The sequence below is a fragment of the Falco biarmicus genome, chromosome 6, assembly GCF_023638135.1.
Source record: "Falco biarmicus isolate bFalBia1 chromosome 6, bFalBia1.pri, whole genome shotgun sequence".
Lineage (NCBI taxonomy): Eukaryota > Metazoa > Chordata > Aves > Falconiformes > Falconidae > Falco > Falco biarmicus.
The window spans coordinates 91,035,064-91,056,964 of NC_079293.1; the positions used below are offsets into that span (position 1 = coordinate 91,035,064).

General features: G+C 45.0%; 1 protein-coding gene across 1 annotated transcript; it reads right to left on the minus strand.

The window, feature by feature from the left end:
* Nucleotides 1-1,200: 1,200 nt before the first annotated feature.
* DHX57 (DExH-box helicase 57) lies at nt 1,201-21,227 on the minus strand. The gene is made up of 24 exons (XM_056344263.1): nt 21,173-21,227; nt 19,572-19,792; nt 18,740-18,892; nt 18,298-18,459; nt 16,758-17,572; nt 15,892-16,085; nt 15,634-15,755; nt 15,177-15,372; nt 14,307-14,431; nt 12,996-13,129; nt 12,270-12,324; nt 11,297-11,502; nt 10,175-10,291; nt 9,704-9,800; nt 8,267-8,440; nt 7,812-8,012; nt 6,721-6,997; nt 5,477-5,572; nt 5,306-5,389; nt 5,059-5,196; nt 4,182-4,256; nt 3,614-3,748; nt 2,393-2,593; nt 1,201-2,283 (listed from the first exon to the last, which is right to left on the minus strand). Exons 2-24 carry the CDS (start codon nt 19,781-19,783, stop codon nt 2,140-2,142), a joined length of 4,113 nt encoding a protein of 1,370 aa, XP_056200238.1. The 5' UTR covers nt 19,784-19,792; nt 21,173-21,227; the 3' UTR covers nt 1,201-2,139.
* Between the last annotated feature and the right edge of the window lie 674 nt (nt 21,228-21,901).

A 21,901-nucleotide genomic window follows, 5' to 3' on the forward strand; every position in this document is an offset into this window, starting at 1 on the left:
AGGGAGCTGGAAACAATAGCATTAAACTAGGGTGACCCAGAAGCCACTGGTAAACACTGCTGGGGTGGTATGTGTTGGGTTCCCTGCCCTGTAGAGTGTACGGCATTGATGGTGAAACCAGCCTGTGCAACAGTTCTTGTAAAGGAGGGTGGCTTGCTCTTCTTTTCCCCTCTGTACCGTTGATGCAAGCTGGCCCTGCAATAAACCTGCAGACTGCAGCTCTTCCCGCAATACCTTCCTTTTTCAGTCTTCCCCCTTTCTTGTAACGCTCCTTGAGTGGACAGGTTGGGGGTGCATCCGTGGGTTCAGGAGGGGGAGGAGTAGGTCAGAGATGACCACTCGCGGTTCAGCTGCTGCTGGAGGTGGCTCTGATGCCCCAGGGAGGCCTATGGTCATGAACAGCAGCACTCTGCAGCATTTGCTGCTTGTCATCTGTATTTCATGCAGGCCCCTTGTTAGCACTGCTGCCTCAAAAGCGGTTCCAGCTCTGCTGTGGGAGGCTTGTGTGCTGCTGGTGAGCAGAGCAGCCGGGCTCCGGCTCTGCTGTCCCAAGTCATTTTGTCATATTTTATGCTTTTAATCTTATGGGGAAATAGAATTGTTGTGGGGGCTGGCACTGGTTTTGGTGGCAGAACGTACCTGCTGGAGGAAGCAAGTAATAAAACACCCCCTGAGCTCTATCCATGAGGCCAGGTTAGCGTACCCACAGTTCCTGGGAAGCTGGCCTGCTGGGGGTGGGGTGGGGTGGGGCGGGGGGGCAGGGCAGCACTGTTGTGCAGAAACACTGCTACAGTAACAGCAGGCGCTGCAGTTCAGGCAGCAGGACAGGTCAGTGCCTGACCCCATTGCTGGTCCCATCCCTTGGGCTGTGTGGTGTTCCCAGACTTGCCCATTTGCCACCGTGGCAGGGCACCAGGACCCTTACAAGGCCTCCAGCAGGGTGGGTGCTGCTCGTTAGCACCTGCTACAGCATCAGCTGCCCCTGCCTTCGCTCCAGGGACAGCCTGGGGGCAGCTGCCATGTACCTGGCAGAAGTCAGAGCATGATTTCCGTGCAGAACACAGCCCTCCCTGACGGCTGAGCAGTCACCTACTCAAGAGAGCACCACTTCAAAAGCATGTGGAACCAAAGTAGTCCCCAAACAACGTGCCTCCCTCTGCTCATCATTCCTCAGCCTGAAGCACTTATAGGCAGGGCTGCTGGTGGTAGAGACAGTGTTTACTCTCATTTTACTATTGCAGATGAAAGCAAAGTTCACCTCACTTAAGGCACTTGCTATTATTTGCAATCGCCCGTGCATCAAGCAGGTCAGCTGTGGCAGTGCTCCCCAGAGCAGGAGACTGGCTAAAAGTTCCCAAATGTGGGAGTGACTTTCAGCTCTGTAGGAGGACTACCTGCCTGCCAGAGAAGGTTAACAGTGAGCAAATACCATCCACCCGGGGATCCATTTTCAGTGCTCTACAGCAGGCCCTCTCACCTGTGTTCCTGTTTCAAAGTGCAGCTGGGGGGGAAATGCCCACACTCTTCTGCAGTTTTACAGTGTGACCAGAAAAGCCTGCGCTGATCCAACATGTGACTTGCAACTGCTGTGGTACAGTCTCCTTGCCCGAGGACGCTAAATCCATTTCAGAACCCCTTAGCATGAATCAAGTGGTGCTCACCTTTTTCAGGGCTTTGGCTTGTGAACGGTAAGGAAATGGGTCAGCCAGGACTGACTGCCTCAGTACTCTCGGCCAGAACATAGAGAAGCAGCTTATGATGTCACATGCTGCTTCCAGACACCACTACTGCAAAAGAAGCAGCTAGGTAGCAGGTATTTTTGTGACCAAAAAACACTATTGCTGGTGTTTAGCTTCATAAAAAAGCATTTTCTTACTTGGAGGCTTTAAGTCCTCCTGGGAGATTTGCCATTTTCCCATTTCACAGAGTGTACTGGAAGCCACCTCATGTTGAACAAGTAAGCTCTCTGTAAGCAAAGGGGGAAAAAACCCCACCAAAACCTGTCAGTAGCACAGTTGGGAAGTTGGTCTTCCAGAGATCAGCATCGTGTTTTGGGACAAAAAATACATCAAGACACTGATGTTACTTGGTATGTTCTCAGGCAGTAGCAAATAGTCTTTATAGAAAGCTGTTCTTGTGTTATTGTGTGGTCACAAGCTTTACAATCATACCAATGATCTGAGATCCACGGGGGCACATGCATAAATCCATGCTGGGATTCTTGATTTTATCCTGCAGCAGCTGGTCTAGCTCACAGCGCAGCTCCTTCACCAGCTCAGCAATCTAACACACGTGGTAAAACACAGGCAAGTGTAAGGCTCATGAAACGTAGCTCCTGCATTCTAAACACAAGCTCTGGAGCATTCCCAGGATTATTGCTCCTTTTCCTTACCTGGTGAGAGGCAGCAACAAACTGTATCCATCCATCATCAAGAGAAATGACAAATTCTCCCTTCTGCAGCTGCACGTGAACCTGCCCGCCTCCCAGCAGGACCAGTGGGTACACCGACACCATACTGCAGTCTCGAATGAACACACGGCTGGTCTTGATTTTCTCATGATACACCAGGTAGGGGCTCTCAAAGTGCCTAGTCTGGAACACGTGTGCAACATCCTCATTAAAGTGCCACAACTCTTCCTACCTGCTGGGGAGGACACAGGCCTGCCTGCCTCTTCCACATGGGCTTCCCCACCTCTTCTCTGACTGCAGAGAACAGCAAACGTGCTTAAAATGCACCTGCGTGACTAACAGACCCTGGCTGACCTGTAAGAGCTGCCGGTAACTTGCCAGTTACCCCTTGCTCCTTCCCGCTTTGCAGTGAGCATATGAGAAACCGGTTAATTCATCAAATGTCACCTAAAGGCCCCAAGTGCTCCATTTCATGCCAAAGACATTTTCATGTGAGCATTTGTTACGCTCTTTCAAAGCAAGAGTGATGAACAGGCTCAAAGCCTTTATAACCCAAATATGTGGTTAATGATTACAAGCCCAACTTTTCTAAAGTAATTTGTATCCTGGAAAAGCAACGAATCATCAGATATGGAGACAGACCATGAGACAAATACTAACCATGTATCATGGCAGAGAGAGAGGAGCTCCCATCTAAGTATTGGCTATTAAGCTGGAAAGGAAATTAACTTCAGCGTTTGAGGACCCACAAAGAAACAAACCGGAGTATGTCCCTAAATTATTTACCAATAAATAATGTTTCAGCTGAAGAGACAATGCCTGGGGAGGGGCAGTGGGGAGAATTCATCTACGTGTATGAAGGTGCAATCTCAGTCAATTGGATTGCAAGGCTAGGCCAGGGGAGCACTCCAGCTGCAACATTTCTGCGTGCAGCTTTGCAGGTGCAGCTTAAGAAAACATGAACGGGGGGGGTTACTGCGTCTGCTCATTCCACTCCAGAGACTGGAGTTTAACTGCAAGCCCAAGAGGACACTCGTAACTCACGAACTCACTGTTACTTACAATTCTAACAGGACTGTTCAAACATGAATATTTTTTTGTAAGCATCAATAGGGGCCCTCACTGTAATCTTATCTGCAAGGTGATTTCTTTTATGGAAAAAAAAAAAAGAGAGTATGCTTTACAGAAAAAAAGAATCCCGACCTGATAATTCACAGATGAAGGGTGAATGTGAACATAACCATCACTTTTGGTAACAAACTTCAGCTCCTCTGCTTTTGGTTGCATTTTGACTGCTCCTGTACTGGTCTTCTGGTATTTGCCCTCTGGCTTTTTCACCTGTATGGTAAATAACAAGACAAAATGTTATAAAAATCTGCTGTACCAGAAAACCTTCTTGTGTCTTAATTTTATCAAAACCAGAAATTCTCAAGTATTAACACACTAAGTCACGAGAGACAGATACTACACTTTGAGGTGCTGTCTAACCCTGATGGTTCATTTGTAACTTCAGCCTTCTAAAAAGCTGTAAATTAAAGTAGCTTGTTACAATTTGCTGCTGGCTTGTGTGTATCACCAAAATCAGCCTGTAGGAACAGCAGCAGTCTCGAGCAATGCAAACTGGAGCTCAGCTGCCTGGCTCTAACACTCTCAAGCAGCAAGCTTTGGCAACTTCAGCCAGGCTCAAGCTGCCACAACCAGCCCTGACTGAAAGCAGGCCATGTGGATATGCTGGACAGCAGAAGAGAAAATGAAAAAGCACTCTTTTTACCTGGACAACATTAGGATACAGTGCAGCACACAACATGGCCGAGATCAGCTTGATGTTCTCTGCATTTGAATTTGCCTGTGAAATTAATGCATGCGTTAGGTATTCTACAGGTAAGTCTATGAAGGTAAAGCCCTGCTTCTGGAATAACTGAATTCCTGAAACCAGTTTACTTTCATAGCTGCACTGCTGTGCTTTACAGGGGAGGACTAGTTACCGGTCCCAAGTCTCAGGCTAGCCCTGGCCTGTGTTCCCCCCACTATCAATGGAGCAAATTGGTCACCAATTATCTCAGCGCAGTTCGTGCCAAACACAATGGTTCCCTAATGTCCGGCTACAAAGCGGCTTGTCTCCAAGGAAAAGCGAGCATGAGTTGCCCAGTGCACCACTGAGACTCTACAACTACCAAACCCTTACCCACCTCGTCATATAGCCCCAGGAGATCTCTAGCTCCCCAGGTACTGCTTTCTGAAGATTGTCCCCAACACTGAAGTATTTCACTGCCTGCTCTGTAATGTTCTCTCTTCTCAAAATAAGGCTGGCACTAATCCCAGCATGCGGGCCCAGTCATGAGTCAGACCAGTGCCTTTCCACCACTTGCTGACTTCTAAGGTGTCAAGTTAGCAGTGTTTCACTGTCTCAGAGGAGGAGGTTTCACAGCTGGGCCTGTTCTTCCTGGTCTCACGCAATCAAGGCTGGTACCAGCAAGCACAGTGCACAGGGAAGCAGAACAGCAGGTAGGAGGTGACTGTTGCCAGTGTGAGAGAGACCACAAAGCCAGACTGTGGCAGGAAGCCCACCAGTCTAGAGCCCACCTGGCACCCACGTGAAATGAAAAACTGTGGCGTAGTTTTGGAGCGCTGACATGCTGTAAAGTTACCTCTTCTCCTGTTGCATCCAACACGCCATCCCCTCCTTGGGACCACTTCTTCTCAATGTCTCTGGCTCTTAATCCCTCCTTCACAAACCCAATGTCAGAAAGCAGTTCTGTGAATTGCCGTTTCAGACTGGCAATTTCCTACAAACAGACAAAGGGCTGTGACAGGTGCCACACAGAGTATTTTCGTCACCAGGACTCTGCCAGTGTCTCAACCAGTCCCTGTGAGAGGCCACAAAAACAGACTTACCTGAAGAACTCTTCCTGACAAAAAGTTCTCCCTGCAGTAGTTGTAGCTTGCCTGAGAGCCCTCCTTGATACTTAAACGCCATCCCTAATTGAGAGGATGGGAGGAAACCTTTAATGAAATATTTCAGCTTGAATTTCAAACACATCACAAACCTACTGAATTTCAGCTCACCTTATAGGCCTGGAGAAGAGCCAGGTAGTCGCTGTTTCCTACTGCGAACTCCAACTTCTTTTTGTTTGCTTCTTCCCTTTTATCCCACGGTGACACCTAGGCAGGCAGTAACAGATTAAGCAGGTTCTTCCCCTCACAACTTAAGACAAGCCATTGCAAGAGCTGCATGGCACCATCTTTGGTATTTTCAGCACAGCAGCTCACAGGTCAGAATGCAGATTTTCTTCATGGATAACAAAAAATATGAGGTATTCAAAAAATGCCCAGTCAACCACAGAGCACCTAAGCCCACTGCCCTATCCAACCATGAAAAAGCCACAGGTAAATTTGTGATTGACCAGATCACAGAAAATATTGCAGTTTGGGCAGACCTCTCTGCAGTTGCAGAATGCCAAGATCCATGGAAAACAGGTCCGACAGATCTTAGCAAGTTAATGGAGCTGAAGCTCACAAGAGAATGCCTGTAATAGAGAAGAGCACAGCAAGTCTAAAATCCACTTGGGTCTGAGAGAAAGAGAAGGTGACAATAACTCAGGACATTCAAGAAGCTGAATTCAAGTTATTCTATATCACCATATAGAAACATCGCACTTGAGGTCAAAATGCTGTAGAATATGCCCAATAAACGTATGGTAAACAATATGTAATTAAATAACTAGAAAAAATCTGTTTCTGATTCTTTCCCAACTATCCTCAGTGAAAACTATTTGCGCTACTAACGACAGCAATCAAAACCTCAAGCCCGATTTTTCGTGCAAGTTTGTACACTGCAGTATCAGATGAACACCACTAAGAGCACCTGTAAGTACAACAGCTGATTCAAAAAGCCAAAGCAAAGCGAACACAAACAGATCCAGACTGAACTCTACATTCACAGCTCAGACACGTCAACTTCATCATTATCACTGTTGCGTAATTATTTCTAACTGCTCCTTACATTAATTTTCAATTTTTACATCAAATCTGGACAAAGTGGACTAGCTATACTTGTTCAAATTAAAACTAGTATCTATTCCGTTTCTACTGTTCACTCATAAATAACATTCCTGTTGCTGCTGCATGGTTTTGGTCTTCTGCTTGTAACTGGACTTTTTTCATGGGCACTGCATTAACTAACATAAACAATGCAGGCTAAAAAGGAGAATTAAAATGCTCAGGTGTCATACTGCAAGTTATAACAGTGTTTTGCTGCTGCATGGAAACATAGCACTTTCGAAGCAGGATACGCAGTTAAGAATACTTACGAAAGGTGACTTAAAGGCCAGACTTGCTGCTATAGTTAGTGCAGGATCCAGGCAGCGGAAGATGGTGCCAAACAGCATTAACTTGCCAATCCTGACATCGACAGGCAGAGAAGCCAAGTGATATCCCAGAGGGGTGAGCTTTTCATCTGGAGTTAATGCTCCCAAGTCTTGTAGTCGCAGCTTTGATGCTCGCAAAGACTCAGTTTTAGGGGGCTCAATTAGTCGTGATAAGACGGAATGAAGACTGTGTGCAGAAAACATCTCCAGAATTTTGATTCTTAAGGAGAAAAAAACCCCAACAAACCATTAAAAAGGAATAAGAAAAAAAAAAAAGGAGCTTAGTTTCATACACAGGACATAAAAAGTAAGTTTTTATAAAAACAAAACAAAAAAACCCCAAGAGAAACCATGCTTTTAAGAACATGCTCCCTAGAAGAGGACCTGTAACACGTATTTCAAGTCAGGAAGCAATGCAAAAAAAATAGCTGGGGGTCTGAGCACTTCATGTAACCCCACAGAGTCCGTAAGGACAGATTCCTATTTAGCACTTCAGGGTTTAAAATTAACTTTTTTCTGTAAAAAAATGTTTGTGTTGTTTCGTTTCCTTTTTGTAAAAGGGGTGCACAGTGTGCAGCAAGGATAAGAGCGCCTCTTCATGATGGTGGTGCTTGATCCAGGTCGCGGCTTTACTGTGCTACGCTGCACTGAAACAACACAGGGGAGTTTATAGCACAAAGGGACAAACATCAGCCATGGGTCTGGAGTACAGGAACGCAACTGTCTTCTCTGGTGATGAGAGATCTGAGAGATGCGTCTTTTTACTAGGACCAGATGGCAGGATTCCTAGGATCAGATCCTCAGCTCTGCTAAGGAATGTGAAGGACAGGAAGAATTGGTGGGAGGGTGGGATTACGGGGGCTCTAGAAGCAGAAGCAATGGGATAGTAAGATCAAAGCAACCAGTCAAGAAAGAGTCTTAGATCTCCAGAGCATGTTTCTTGGTTTCGTAATGTGAGAAAACACCGGGGAAACTAAACACCTTGGTAATGGCATTCCAGGCTTTTTCAGGCAACACAAGGAACAACAGCTCACCTTAGACAAAGCTGCTCCAAGGGCACTCTTTGTATTTCTGGTAACTGCTGTTTTATAAGCTGATGGTTATAGTGATGGCTACTGAAAAGATGAAAGCAGACACCTGAGGCTACACGGCCTGCTCGCCCTTTCCTTTGCAGAGCGTTGGCCTTGGACACAAATGTGTCTTCCAGACTTTCCATTCCTTTGCTTGGGTCGTATCTACAGGAGAGCAAGCAACAGGCTTATATTCACTACTGCAGAGTGAACAGACTGGAGGTCAAGCAGGCAGATGCCGCCAGCTTCTGTAGGGACAATTCCCACCCCTGCAGTTGGATCTGAGTCTAGACTGCCTTCCTCCACCTTGCAGCAGCTTTCTTTCAAGCTTTCCCCAGCTCTTTGGAAGCTAAAGTATGCAGCTCAAGGTATAGAGCAGTTCCCAGGATCACAAAGCCCTGCAGAATGAATCCCAGTACCTTTTCTCTTTCATTTTTCCAGAATCAATCACATAGACCACATCATCAATGGTGACAGATGTTTCTGCAATATTTGTAGAGATGATGATTTTGATAACTCCTGCAGGAGGCCTGAGGAACACAGACTGCTGTTCTTCACTAGACAGTGAAGAATGAAGTGGATAAACAACACACCTGGAAGGACAATATGACAGCATGCTCAGTGCATCTCCAGCCTTTTCCCTCTTGGGAACAATCTGCCTGCACGCACTGTTGCCTCACCCATACTAGACAATGCCCACAGCCATTCAAAGCAATATAAACCCGGCAAACTCTCTTCCCTATCACCTTTAAGACACAGAATGATAGACTCATTTAGGTTGGAAAAGACCCTAAAGATCGAGTCTAACCGTTAACCAAACACTGCAAATCCACCACTAAACCGTGTCCCCAAGTGCCACGTCTACATGCTTTTTAATACCTCCAGGGATGGTGACTCCACCACTTCTCTGGGCAGCCTGTTGCAATGCTTGACCACCCTTTTGGTGAAGGAATTTTTTCCAATATCCAATCTAAACCTCCCCTGGCGCAACTTGAGGCTGTTTTCTCTTGTCCTATTGCTTGTTACTTGGGAGAAGAGACTGACACCCACCTCGCTACAACCTCCTAGCTTTAGAGAGCAGTAAGGTCTCCCCTCAGTCTCCTTTCCTCTAGACTAAACCACCCCAATTCCCTCAGCTGCTCCTTGTAAGACTGATTCTCTAGATCCTTCACCGGCTTTGTTGCTCTTCTTTGGACACACATCTCCAGCATCTCAATGTCTGCCTTGTATTGAAAGGCCCAAAATGGAACAGGATTCGAGGTGCAGTCTCACCAATGCTGACTACAGGGGGATGATCACTGCCCTGGTCCTGCTGGCCGCACTGTTTCTGATACATGTTCTAAGGGAAGGTGGAGAGGTTTACAGAAGGGACAGGTCTCAGAATAGAACTGAGCAAAAATTCTGCCTCTCTTGAATAGTCTACAATCTGCCATTTATAATGCCAGGCTGGAAGAAATCACTCCAGCGAACCTTCCCATGGACATCTGTATAAAAACTGTTGAGTCAAGGAGATCCAATTACATCTCCATGTAACAGCCTAAGGCCAAATGCAACTGCAAATGAAAGTGTCTCAGCAAACAGAACAAGGGCCGAGGTTAAGTTTTCAACAGTCCATCAGATCATGCAAAGCACAAAGTGGAGAACACATTACTAGGGTTTCTGAGAATTTCAACAACTTGAATTGCAAACCAGCAAGATAGCAGAAAAGGAGCTACCCTGACTGGAGTCAAGGCTTTCACATCACAAGATGTCTCACACGTTTAATAACCTTTATTTATCCCTGGATAAAGGCTTTCTGCAGGAAGCTACTCTTTATTTAGGTAAAGACTGATAGTTCTGGAGCTTTTCTGCCTTACCTCTTGCTGTGTCTATTATTAAAAAGAGCATTAGTCTGGAGCTGCTCATAAAGCATCTTGATTTCTGCTAGACCAGGCAAAAATATCAACACAGCACCTATATACATAGATGTAAAAAAAAAAAACCAAAATAATAATAATAAAAAAAAAAAAATCACTCAACAGAAATGACAGCATGTTTTATCAATGTGCAGAAGGCCCAAGTTGAAAATCCAGCTCTGTTTTGCAATCGTTGTGCAAAACCCACACAGCCTGCAACAGTCTCACCAGACTTTCCGAAGTAGACAATTCTCTCACCTTCCCCACCCCACATATATCAAGAGCTTTGTTACTCAGCTAGAACTTTTTTTTTTTTTTAAATAGTCAGTAACTACAGAAATTCTGCATGCAAAACATTAGCTTTGGGCTGCCTATAAGTGCACAGCCTCCATGAATCTACTTTTGTGCACCCCACAAGGACAATGAGATTACCTGGGGGGTATGAATGTCTGCCAGCAACTATCCACTCCAGCAAGGCTTCAATTAATTCCAGATTAACCTTCTCCAAGTCCATGACAGACATTGTTTTCAACACTGTCTTGTCAACCCCTGGGGAAAAAAGAAATAACACACACAGTAAGTCCATCTCTTGTAAAAAACATCTGCTAGATGCACTGAACCAGTGTGGCTGTACAACCAACCACACTTTGGTTTAAACAGCATCTGGCTTAGATTAGTCAGGGGCAGCTCCATGACTCAATGTGTCATATTCCTGCTTCCACACACTCCTGTTTCAGGTCTTCCCTTCCTTTCCATGCCTTAGTGGTGCTCACACCTGTCCTGTGCACAGCCTTAATGAGGATTCATCTACTAGCAGAACGATGTGCATGCATACTAGTGATAAGAGCCAAAAGCCTTCACATTGCCACTCACAGATACCTCCAGGACTATCTTCTCAAGCTCTCTTTCTTCTGCCTTCCAATGTTTCTTGCACAACTCAAAAAGACACACAGACTCCATTACTCTTCTGAGACGGTAACTGTCTAGCAGGAACCTGAAGCTTTTAAGCAAATGGCTCTCACTCAGTATCACTGTGGAGCTCACCATAACGGTGTGCAGGACTCTTCAGGACTAAGCACAAGGAGGATTTTGATGACTACAGAGTGGAAAGTTCATGGAAGAGTCCAGTCTGCCTCTCTTAAGCCATTCAAAGCGACTGAATTTCTCAAGAAAGGCTTGTCAGGCTGAAGTGACCTCCTTGAAGTGGGCAGATACATGCTGCTCCAACGAGAACAGATACAGAGAAGAAAGGGGAATCGACAAGGCATCTGAATAGGGATGGAAACATGGTAGCTGAAAACAGTGCTTTGTCAGATGCTAAGAACTGTTTTCAGCCAAGATGTTTGTTCTGGTTCAAGAGAACAATGGGTTCTTTCCCCCCCACCCCCAAGCTGGCAGGTTTCTGATCTCATCTAGAAGTAGTAATCTGGTTAATCTTCACAAGTACAAGACTAAATAATATACATGTATTCAATATACAATATTATATGCTAACGTACCACATTGGCTGGCAAATGTTATATGCCAGTTTATTAGATTTAAGAAGGAGCTCACCTTTATATCGTGTAAGGAGCTGCTTCAGAGTTAATTTTTGGTCTGGGTCTGAATCTCTGACAACTGTGTCTGTGCCTTCCAGAATGCCAGCACGTCTCAAGTCCTCCTCTACTTCTTCAAATGCAGTTCGTTTGTGTCTTCCATCCTGTTTGCTTTCTTGCTTGTTTGTCTTCCGCCTGTAGGGACTACTGTCCTCTAAAACATACCTTAAGAGCAGAAGAACATTCAGTGGTGTGGAAAGAAGCCTAAAGAGTCTTTTTCTAATAATTAGCTATGGAGATAGGGTATCAAAAGTATTTATGTATAAATCTGAGAGGAACTTTGTATAAGCAGGTTGCAAAACTAGATAGTATCAAGGACAAGGTGCCCTTCTATACTGGGATATCAGTCTTTTAAAAGATGTGATGCAAAAGACTAGGGCTGCAAACGTGATCTTGACAGCTAAGTGGGCAGCTCAGAGCAACAATCTGCAAGTAATTTACAATATCTGATCAATTTATTATCTGGAATATCTGAGCTGCTGTGACTCTCCAGTAACTACAAATGGTAACAGGGATCTGCAACCGGAGATGCAAGGTAGGGCTTACAAAAAGGAACTGGTAGCCTGCATTTTTCGCCTTCAGTGCTGATATCTACCTTCAAATTTCTTTTGCTTGCCAACGTCTAACCACCACCGAAACAAGTAAAGCACAAGCACTGACAAACTCTTCATGACAAAGCTCACCTTTTCTTGAGTACTTATGTAGTATCTGATGCAGAAAGACTTGTTTTGGCACAAGATCCCAGACCCCACTGCAGTATAAGCACTATGGTTTAAAGACAGTGCTTTAGTAGAACTCCAGTACTGAAGGGGATATGGGAGGTTTGAAAGGATTTAATTTTTAAATCTATGCACAGAACTACTTCAGTCTCAAGGGTCAACAGTGCAACCTCAAAGGCTGAATACATCTGAGAATGTTTGGCAATTTCATACCTTGTCAGTGCAATCACATCTTCCAGAAAAAACTGATCCACAGGAAACGTTCGACCTAAAAGGAAACACGTGAATAAATCTACGTACCACACAACACGCAGAAAAGAGGAAAATGGCAAAAGATGGTTATCGTTTCACACAGGTTATGATGCTGTACACTGGCTTCACGGCTCTCTTCTATACTGCACTCTTCAACACAATTTCTGTCTAGGTCAAACAGTGGATGTTTTCCAAGCATGCATGTTTTGGTAACATGTGCTTACCCAGTCAGAGAATGGCTAATGTGTTCCCATAAATGTGTTAATGAGGCTACATGGTTTCTGTCATGTTCAATGTAATTATTCAGTAATTTAGGAGGCACGTTTGGGTAAACATGTACACATTCAGCTGGATCCTTTCACTGCTTTGTTTTCACAAGGACAGAGAAGGGTCTTCAGCTGTGGTGAAACTAGCTCAGGGAACCATGTCATGCACACAACGTAATTTTTGTCTTTTGGGGAAGGAAATTTTGCTGGTATAGAGGCAGCACAAAAAAAGCTCCACTTCCAAATCTTCTCTCTCCTAAATTTCATGGGTCTTTCCTTCTTGGAATCATAGTTCTTGTATAAATCCTCATCTTGCCACTTTGCAAATTAGCCCACTTGAACACTTCTCAAGCAGAAATACTGAAAACAAACCCCTAAAAACAATGAATGTGACAAGATAACAAAAATGAATGGTTTTCACCTGGTATGTTAATAATTGGACAGGAGTGAAAGTATTGAGAAAAAAGCTCTGCATTCAAGGTGGCACTCATTAGTATAATGCGCAGATCTGGCCTCTGAACCATTATATCCTTCAAAACCAGCAGCAAGAAGTCACTGAAGAAAAAAAGCAAGATGACATTTTAATTTCTTCAGTGTTAACTTCCAGAGTCTCTTTTTTTCTTACCACTCTGTCCACTTTCCTGCTGTTTTCAATAGCACAGCAATACAAACACAGAAGTACAAGCTTCTCAGAATGGCTAGAGGCTAACAGCGCAGTAAATTAACAGAAGGCAATCTACTTACTCTTTGGTTGTCCCTTACTAGAGTGCCAGGACTACCCGGCAAATTCATTTGAGCAACAAAAAGCTCTGACTACCTTAGGAATTAATTACATTACTAACAACATAAGAAAATTAGATAACAAATTAACTCAAACAAACAGATGAGTCTTTTTTGCTCCTCTTTCTCACTGGAAGAGTTATTCAAACTTACCCACTCTTTCCTGATCACTGTATTCCCTACATATTTATAGCTTTTGTGGCATGCCTAGAAGGCTAGCTTGAAGTGATTTTAGATGAAAAGGAAGAAGGATGCTTGAGAGATACAAGCCCTTTTATGGAGCTATAGTATAATCTGAGCTGTAGAATAACAGGTCACAGTCAAAGCCTCCTGGAAACTCACTGCATTGCAGTGTTCCAAAAGGAAAACATCAAAGAAAAGGATCCTTGCCACTTAGTTTACAGAGATACTGATAGACATTATATTTTGCCTGACATCAGCAGGTTAAGTGGGGTAAAACTGCAGGAGGCTGGAGCAGGATAGGATGCGACAGTCCAGAACTAGTAAAATCTATAGACTGGAAGAAAACGTGAGTGCTTCTCCCTTGCAGGGGCTGTGCTGAAGCCTGCAGCAGGAGAAGTAATTCCCCCAAAAGGGCACGTAAAGAATCACAGTATTTGGTAAAAGCTGAAACAAGGGAAGAATAAGAACCAGACAGCTGTGGCTAAAAAGTTACTTAACCCTCCAAGCCCATCCAAAACTTCTTTCCAACAGCACTGCAATGTGATGGCGGGTTGGAGGCACAGAAATATAAGAGACGTGCTTTCTTTGCAAGCTGCTGCAACACAACTTCCTACTGCCCAAAGACAAGAACCTAAACCCAGACTCCTCCCACAATCCCACATTACAGCCACAGGATCAACAAGTCTGACTCCAGTTACTTGCACCTTAGTCACCTTTAGCCTCCTGACTATGTTTCTTCATTTTGCTTATGGGATAAGAGATTATTTACCTTTCTTCTGTTCTTTCGTGAACTTCATCAACAATAACATGTGTGATTCCCTGCAAAGTCAGATCTCCTTCCAGCCTTCTCAACAGCACACCAGTAGTGCAGTACAAGAGTCTGGTAGCTGAGGACTTGAATGGTAAGACAAAGCATTCAGTTGACTTTGTGCAACAACATAGAATATGTGTTGCTGTAAAGCATTCAGTTTCAGCTGAGTGCCAGGTTTGACAGAAAGGGAAACAAGCAATCCCTGCTGGAGATGAGCTGATTTTTATTTTCTTGATTAAAACTTAAGAACACCTGCTTCTTACCAAGGGGCACTGCTAACTTTATAGTTAGGGGTAAACAAAAAAACCCTTAACTGTTTTCCCAGGGGAAGTTGTTTTCTGATAAACAACTCATCTCTGTCCCTAGAAAGATTTAGCGAATCTCTTTTTTTAACATAACTCTTGGAAAAAAGCAATCAGCTGCAAGGTAGACAACATTTCACTTCCAAGAGAAGTTTGAATTCAACCCCCCCTTCTGGCTGACTGAAGCTGTACCCTTCAATCTCCCCTTGGGAGAAAAACAGAAATGGAGACACAGTAGCCTTCCAGAGGACAGTATTACTCACTCTCAGACCCCTTCCATATCTCAACAGAAAGTAACGCAACAATACAAGACATAGTACTACACTCTCATTATGTAAAGTCCACTGTAAAGTGGACTGTGCAACTTGAAATAAAATACAGAATATATCTCCTAATATAATATATAGATGCTACAGACTTCTTATCTCCCTATATGGCAGACACAAGGCAGAAATTCAGTATGCTAGAGAGCGCTAAGCAAATTTTAATAGAACTAAATTAAAAGCAATAAGCAAAGCATGTATACCTTCACACTTTCTAGACGGATCTGATATCCAACACTGAGTCCAATCCTTTCTGTTCTTTCTTTGGCTACACGTTCAGCCACAGAAATGGCAGAGATCCTGCGAGGCTGAGTGCAGATGATGTTTGCAACTCTGCTTGGAGATCCTTGCAATGAAGCATCCAAAATGAACTGAGGAATCTGAGTGGTTTTCCCACATCTGCATGACAAAAATCAGGGATTAATGAAAAAAAACCCCACAAACCCAATGCCTTCCATCCATGTAAATTAAGATGACTGCATTCCATTCAAAATTTGCTGTTTCACTAGTATCATCCTTCACATAAAGTTCACATAGGACTTCTGCCACTGGTCACAGATGGACCATGGCCCTAACCTTTTCAGGACATGGATGCATATTTCACATTCTTCTGTGCATACTTTTGATACATAAAGGCTGTATGTGCAATCATGATCTTACCCCGTCATGCCACTCACAACAAGAACTTGGTGGCTCTTAAGCAAATCAAGAATGGTTTCTCTCTCTTGCCATGCAGGGAGCTTCTGTCTTTCATACAACATGGATTGGAAGTGCCTAGAAGACTGATGCACAAAAACAAGACAGCATGACAGGAAGAACCCCATTGGAGCAGAACAGAATGAAAAAGCAGCCTGTGGCTTAAATATTTATTTCTCTAAAGTAAGCATGAAAACAGGTACTCTGTTCTGTACGTCATACCTTTTTCAGCCGAAACTGCGTGCACAATTTAACATTTTCATTATACAGAGACTTTGCCTGCACATCATACTTTTTGGAAAGCTTTTTCTTGAGGTTCACGTAACTCTCATTCTCCACAACAACTTGTTCAGGCTCATCTTCCTCCTCCTCTTCTGCCACCTCTTCTTTTTCCTGAGGTTCTGACACAGCTGAGGCTTGAGACAGAGAATGTACAGCTAGGTATTCGTATCACTAAGGAACAAAACCTCATCAGCACTGCAGAAGTGACAAATGTTCCAGGAGCATTCTCAACAAAGAACCTTGTTAGGGTGGAGCTGAAGGTCTGCAGGACTGCTTCTGGCATGCATTTAGTTCAGTACTACCAGCAAACCTCCCGTCACCCCACCAAACAAACCACAATTTCTCCACCTCCAACCCACTTCTTGCTACCCCTGCACCAGCTGTGCTATGCGACACCATGGTTTGGGTGGCCACATGGTGAACCAGACCGCTAACTACTATGCCTTCCTGAATGTTTTTCATGTGTCTCAGCTCCCTTCTCTGATTCACAACACAACCACTTCTGTGGAATGCAAGACTGTGATGGCAGCACCAGCTTAAATTAATTAAAACTACCATATAACATTAAGTGTTAAACCACTGCCAAGTACTTTTAAACCAAGGCTGAAACCGAACCAGGTACTTTGGTGACAGATTATGGGTCTGGCTCACTACATGGTCTTAACGTCTAGAAATAGATTTGGAACAGATGCCTGGATTGGGCTCTCTGCCTTCTTTCTCTCTTTTTTTTCTTTAAAAAAATCTTTTTGACTGTTCTTGGACCATAAGGGTCTAAGAGAGAAACCATAGAGGGAAGTGTGGTGTACCTTCAGACATTCGATTTGAGCCAGCTGTACGCTCTGTCTGCAGCTTTACCAATGGTGTTGCTGCCAGCAGCGGTATAGGAGGAACACTGTATTTGTGGTGAGTACTTGTAAGTAACTCGCTTATTTCGGATTCATCTTCTAAGCAAGTTACTAAGGTGTACACCACTGGTTCATCAGATTCTGCAGCCATCAAGGCCTTTCCAAAGAGGAATTCAGCAATGTGTAAACGACAAGCAAGAGGTAGATTCTCGTCAGTGGAATAAAAGGCCACAAGAGGTGCCTGACGTGGATACTTGTTTTCTTCAGGAAATCTTACTTCAAGTTCATACACCGGACCATCACTGTTAGGTCTGAGATGAACATCACCTACAGAGCTCCTGGCTGGTTTTAGTGGGTGGTTTGGAGGGAATTCATGTCCAAATCTGCATTTTGAACCAAACCTGCAGCCTCCTTGGAGATAAAATTTACATATTTCCTTTGCAGTCTGCTTTGCTGTGTCCCTAGTACAATCACCCTTTTGTTTAGATTTGCTGCGTCTGTTTGCTAGGTACTCCAATTCCAAACTAAAAGTCCAAACGCGGTTTTGAATTCTTTCTACAAATTTTTCTCCATAGATTGACCGGAGGGCAAAAGCCTCTTCTTGTCTCTGTTCTAAACATTCTTCTTGACTGGCTTCAGCAGCTGTTGCAGAAACCTGCACCTTCTCTCCATATCTTTCGGTAAAGCACTGCAACAGCAAATACTCCAATGATGCCCCAATATTACCATTGCAAGATCTCAATACTGTCCTACAACGCTCGCTGTCAAAACCATACCTGCAACAAAACAGAGACAACATAGCAACGAGAGACTTGTATGAAGCAAAATAACCGCAGATTTGCTTGATTAGGCTTACAGTAAGGGAGCACGTATAGCATGAAAAACCATTACTACTATTGGAGGGAAAAAAATCCACACCAAAATATTCGCTATTTTCAATGACAGTGGCAGACAGTAATTTGGTGTTTGTGAATGCTAGTCTGTTGTTTATAAGGTGACAAATTAGTTTGTGTGGCAACTATTTCACACCCCAGAATGCAGCACGTAACAGTTACAGGATTAGATCTCCCAGCTGAGCTGTATAAATCGAACTCTTCCAAAAAAGCTGAGTCGTCTTATATATAACACACTCAAGTAGTTAATAAATGCTCACTTCTGAGCAAAATGGATGAAGAACACTTAAAAGGTTTTGAAACATTAACTACCAGGAAGAAACACACATATAACAGCAATGCTCCCTGAGCTTTCTCAGTGTCTGTTTCATTGTCTTGGAGAAAGAACTGAAAACTTCCCTGAAAAAAGGCTGGAGTGATTTATTATCAAAAAAATGTTATTTTAAACTCATCTAGTTGAGGACTAAATTTGTAGGAGATACAAACTCATCAGTTCTTCACACAGAACTTCCTTGGAGCCAAGAGGAAGTCCAGGCACTGAGGGCTTACAGGATTGAGACTACTGATTTACCTCTTCAAGGTACAAATTATTAACTGAAAAGCATCACCTGGAGAGCTTGTGCACAGCAAACGAAGACACTTCACTTTCCACAGTTCTGTGCTCAGCAGATGACCTTGGTATTACGTCACAAACCTCCTGATCTGTTGACCAGCACTGTTCATCATCAAGGTAATCGGCTTCATCATCATCTTCACCAGAACCAGCTACTCTGATAAAAAGAGTTATCAAATTAAAATGAAACAAAATTATATAGTTTGGTAGATGCAAACTCTGCCTCTGGAGTTTTAAATCCTCCATTTAAATGGAGGATTCTGCTACCCTTTTCCCAGAGTTAAAACTGTAGAAGAACAAAACAGACTCAAAACCAAAGGATTCGACATCAAATTAAAAGTTAGGGGAAAAAGAATACTGTTTTCATTTCTAACAGTGTGCCTGTTAAAGTGTGCTCATCTAGAAGAGCTAGAATTAGTGCCTCCATTTAAACTAACTCTGATTCAGGAGCCAGCTCCTGCCCTTGAAGCTCCTGAAGAAGTTCTTTCACTCTTCTCTGATTCTCCGATGTCATGTGTATGGTCTGCAGAGGCATTCTCGCTTCAGGTCTCTGTTTCGTTTGCCCTCCTCTTCTGGCAGGTACACTTGATCTAAAAATTAAAACATAACACAACAATTACTTATTTGCCTGGCTCAAATGTTCTTGACTGAATTGGGATGTGTTATGAGCCAACCCTGTATTTCAAAACAGAAAAACTAAAATAAGGTAAGTCCATCACCTAAGGATTACTCAGCTGGGTTCATTCTTATGTGACCAGGATGTGTGGGTCTATATCTGCACGCACACACCCATGCATGTATGTATTTTATCCTATGTCAAATCCATATTCAAAAAAGTGATTTAATAAACACTTGGTTGGGGTAAAGCTGTTCTCAGACTACAGTCCAACCACATATGCCTAAGCCACATTGGTCAGAATACATTCAGGATACTAAATTCATTCTAAATTGCTTATTTTCCATGGCCCAGCTTCTTCTTTGTTATACACAAAAATTAATATCCCGTGTTTATTAATGCTTTCTGATCAAATATGTCCTGAAATTACTTATGACCAAAGAAAATCAGAGGTTCTAGTTTTTTTTCTAGAAGACCAACCTTCCTAGCTAAATATTAAAAAAATTAATCAAAAAGGACAGGTAAAAACTGCTTCATACTGAAACAGCTTCATCACCTCTTCACTCAAGTATATTCAAAGACGTCAAAAAAACATCCCCAAAGTATCCCAAACATCTCTATGCCACCCACCCCCGGCAAATTAACAGAAAGACCTGGATTCCAGCCTTGGTTCCTCAAAGAGACAAAAATCATCTCCATCATCCCAAATTTTCGTTGAGCATTTCCTATTTCCACCAAGTTGAGACTTGTTTGAATGGCCACTCCTGCCTCCTCCTCCTCCTCTTCCACTGCCTCCTCTTCCTCTTCCTCCTCCCCTTCCTCCTCCTCTGTTGGGCTTTCCCCTTTTCCTCCCTGCTGAACTCATGTTCTCTTCCTGAGAAAGGGGAAAAAATAACCTTTAAGTTATGAAGATGATTTAGCACATTGCAAATGTACAGGGCACACTTTATTTGTTTTTCCATGTGACAAGAGATGATACCCTCTGAAACCGCAGTTAGTTAATTATTTGTATGCTGGTGTACTTTTATGCACCTGAAACAAAGTACATTCTTCTAGAACACAAGTTCTGTGGTTTTAGAAAATAAAGGTAATACTCCTCACAACAGTTCAGCCAAAAACTGCAGGACCTCTGGCAAAAGGATGAGCCTCCCAGCAGTGCTGCCTAGCCTGGGAACTCCAGTTCCACCACTCTGATGGAATTTTTTTGGACACGGGAGCCCAAAGGACAAAGCTTCAGGGGAACTTTCACAGCAGAAAGACTCTGCCCTGCCAGTTTTCGACTTGGAAGTTTGCAGGGCTGAAAATAAAAGGTTGAAGGGCAGCTGAAGCCAAAAATAGTTTGTTTCCACATTAACCTGCTCCTGACCCATATCCTTCTGGCAAAGAGCTGCCCAGATGGCTGAGCGCTCTGTGGAGCCTGAGCAGGGGAACAGTCAGGGACCTGTCTTGGAAAACTGCAGCCTTCCTCTCCTTCTCACAACATAACCTTCACCAGCTCCGAGACATGCCCATTAGTGAGCAGTTGTTGTCAGTGACAGAACGGTCCAACATTAACACGTGCCCCAGCATCATGCTCCGGCAAAAGGAAAGCTGTTGCAGGGATAGGTAAGCAGATGCGGGCAGTCTGCCAGGGGCTTAATACCCGGATCTTTGCACTGGCACCTCCAGACCCAGGACAAGAGCTGATGCAGCCACGCAGGAGTAACAGCCCGAACGAGGGCATGAAGAGCAGCAGCAGTCTGGGGCTTGGAAAGAAGCAAACTTCCCTTTTTGCAGCAGTTCTGCCCCACCGGAGCTCCAGCAGGACTGGCCGGGATTCAGCAGACAAGCCGACCCCGGTCAGAGCCAGCCCGGCGTGGGGGAGGGAGGCAGAAGGTCCAGCCCGGCCGCCGGACACAGGCGCCTGCAGCCGCCGCCGAGGTCACTGTCACAGAGGGTCCGTCCCCCTCCCCCAGCACACGGCAGCACCTCCCCGCGGCCCCCGCCCCGCGCGCGTCCCGGGCCGGCCGCTCACCGGCGCCCCACGTCCGGGGACCCCCAGACCGCCCCTCCTGGCCCCGCCCCGCCTCACCGCAGGGTCCCCATCCCCTCCTCCCGCCACCATCCCGGGACCCCGTCCCCTGCACACTCCCCTCCTCTCCCCTCAGCCTCCTTCACGGGCCCCCGCGCACCCCCTGCCCCCCCGCAGGGCCGTTACGCCCCCCCGGGAACCCCACAACCCCGCAGACGCCCGTGCCCTCCCCCCCGTTCCCACCTCTCCGCTCCGCAAGGGCCCGGCGCTGCGCCCCTAACCCGGAAGGACCCACTTTTCCCTTCCGGGCCGCCGGCTACCTTAGCAACCGCGGGCACTTCCGCCTAGCAACCGCGGCACTTCCGCCTAGCAACCGCGGCACTTCCGCCTAGCAACGGCGGCACTTCCGCCTAGCAACCGCGGCATTCCCCGGGCTCCCCTGGCACGAGGCGCACACCCGAGCAGCACGCTCATGTGTGCGGTTCCGCGGTGCTGTGTGTTTGAATATATGTATTTGAATTTCAGCCAACAGTTGTAACAGTGACACTGGTTGGTTGGTTCTCCACGGATGCTGTGAGTGTTTAACGTGTCCTTTGCATGCACAAATAAAGACACGTATGGGAAGAAAATCTTGGTAGGTGCCAACCCCTTTTGCAAAACTGAGTGTATGGGATTAAAGCGGAGGAAATCTACACCAGTTTCAAGGTGAGGGTTACGTAAGTGACAAGTGACTCCAAAGCTCTGCAGCTGAGGTGGGGAGGCCCCTCTGGAGACCCCCGGACATCTGCATGGTCACCCACAATGGCTGCCCTGGACCACATCCCATCGGGTCTTGACTATCTCTGTGGACGGAGACTCCACAACCCCTCCGGGCAACCTGTGCCAGGTTGGAGCTGAAAGCAAAAAGTTCTACCAGCAAAAACGGACTATTGCCCAAGTAACACACTGCCTTGGCTGCTTAAGGACCTCCCA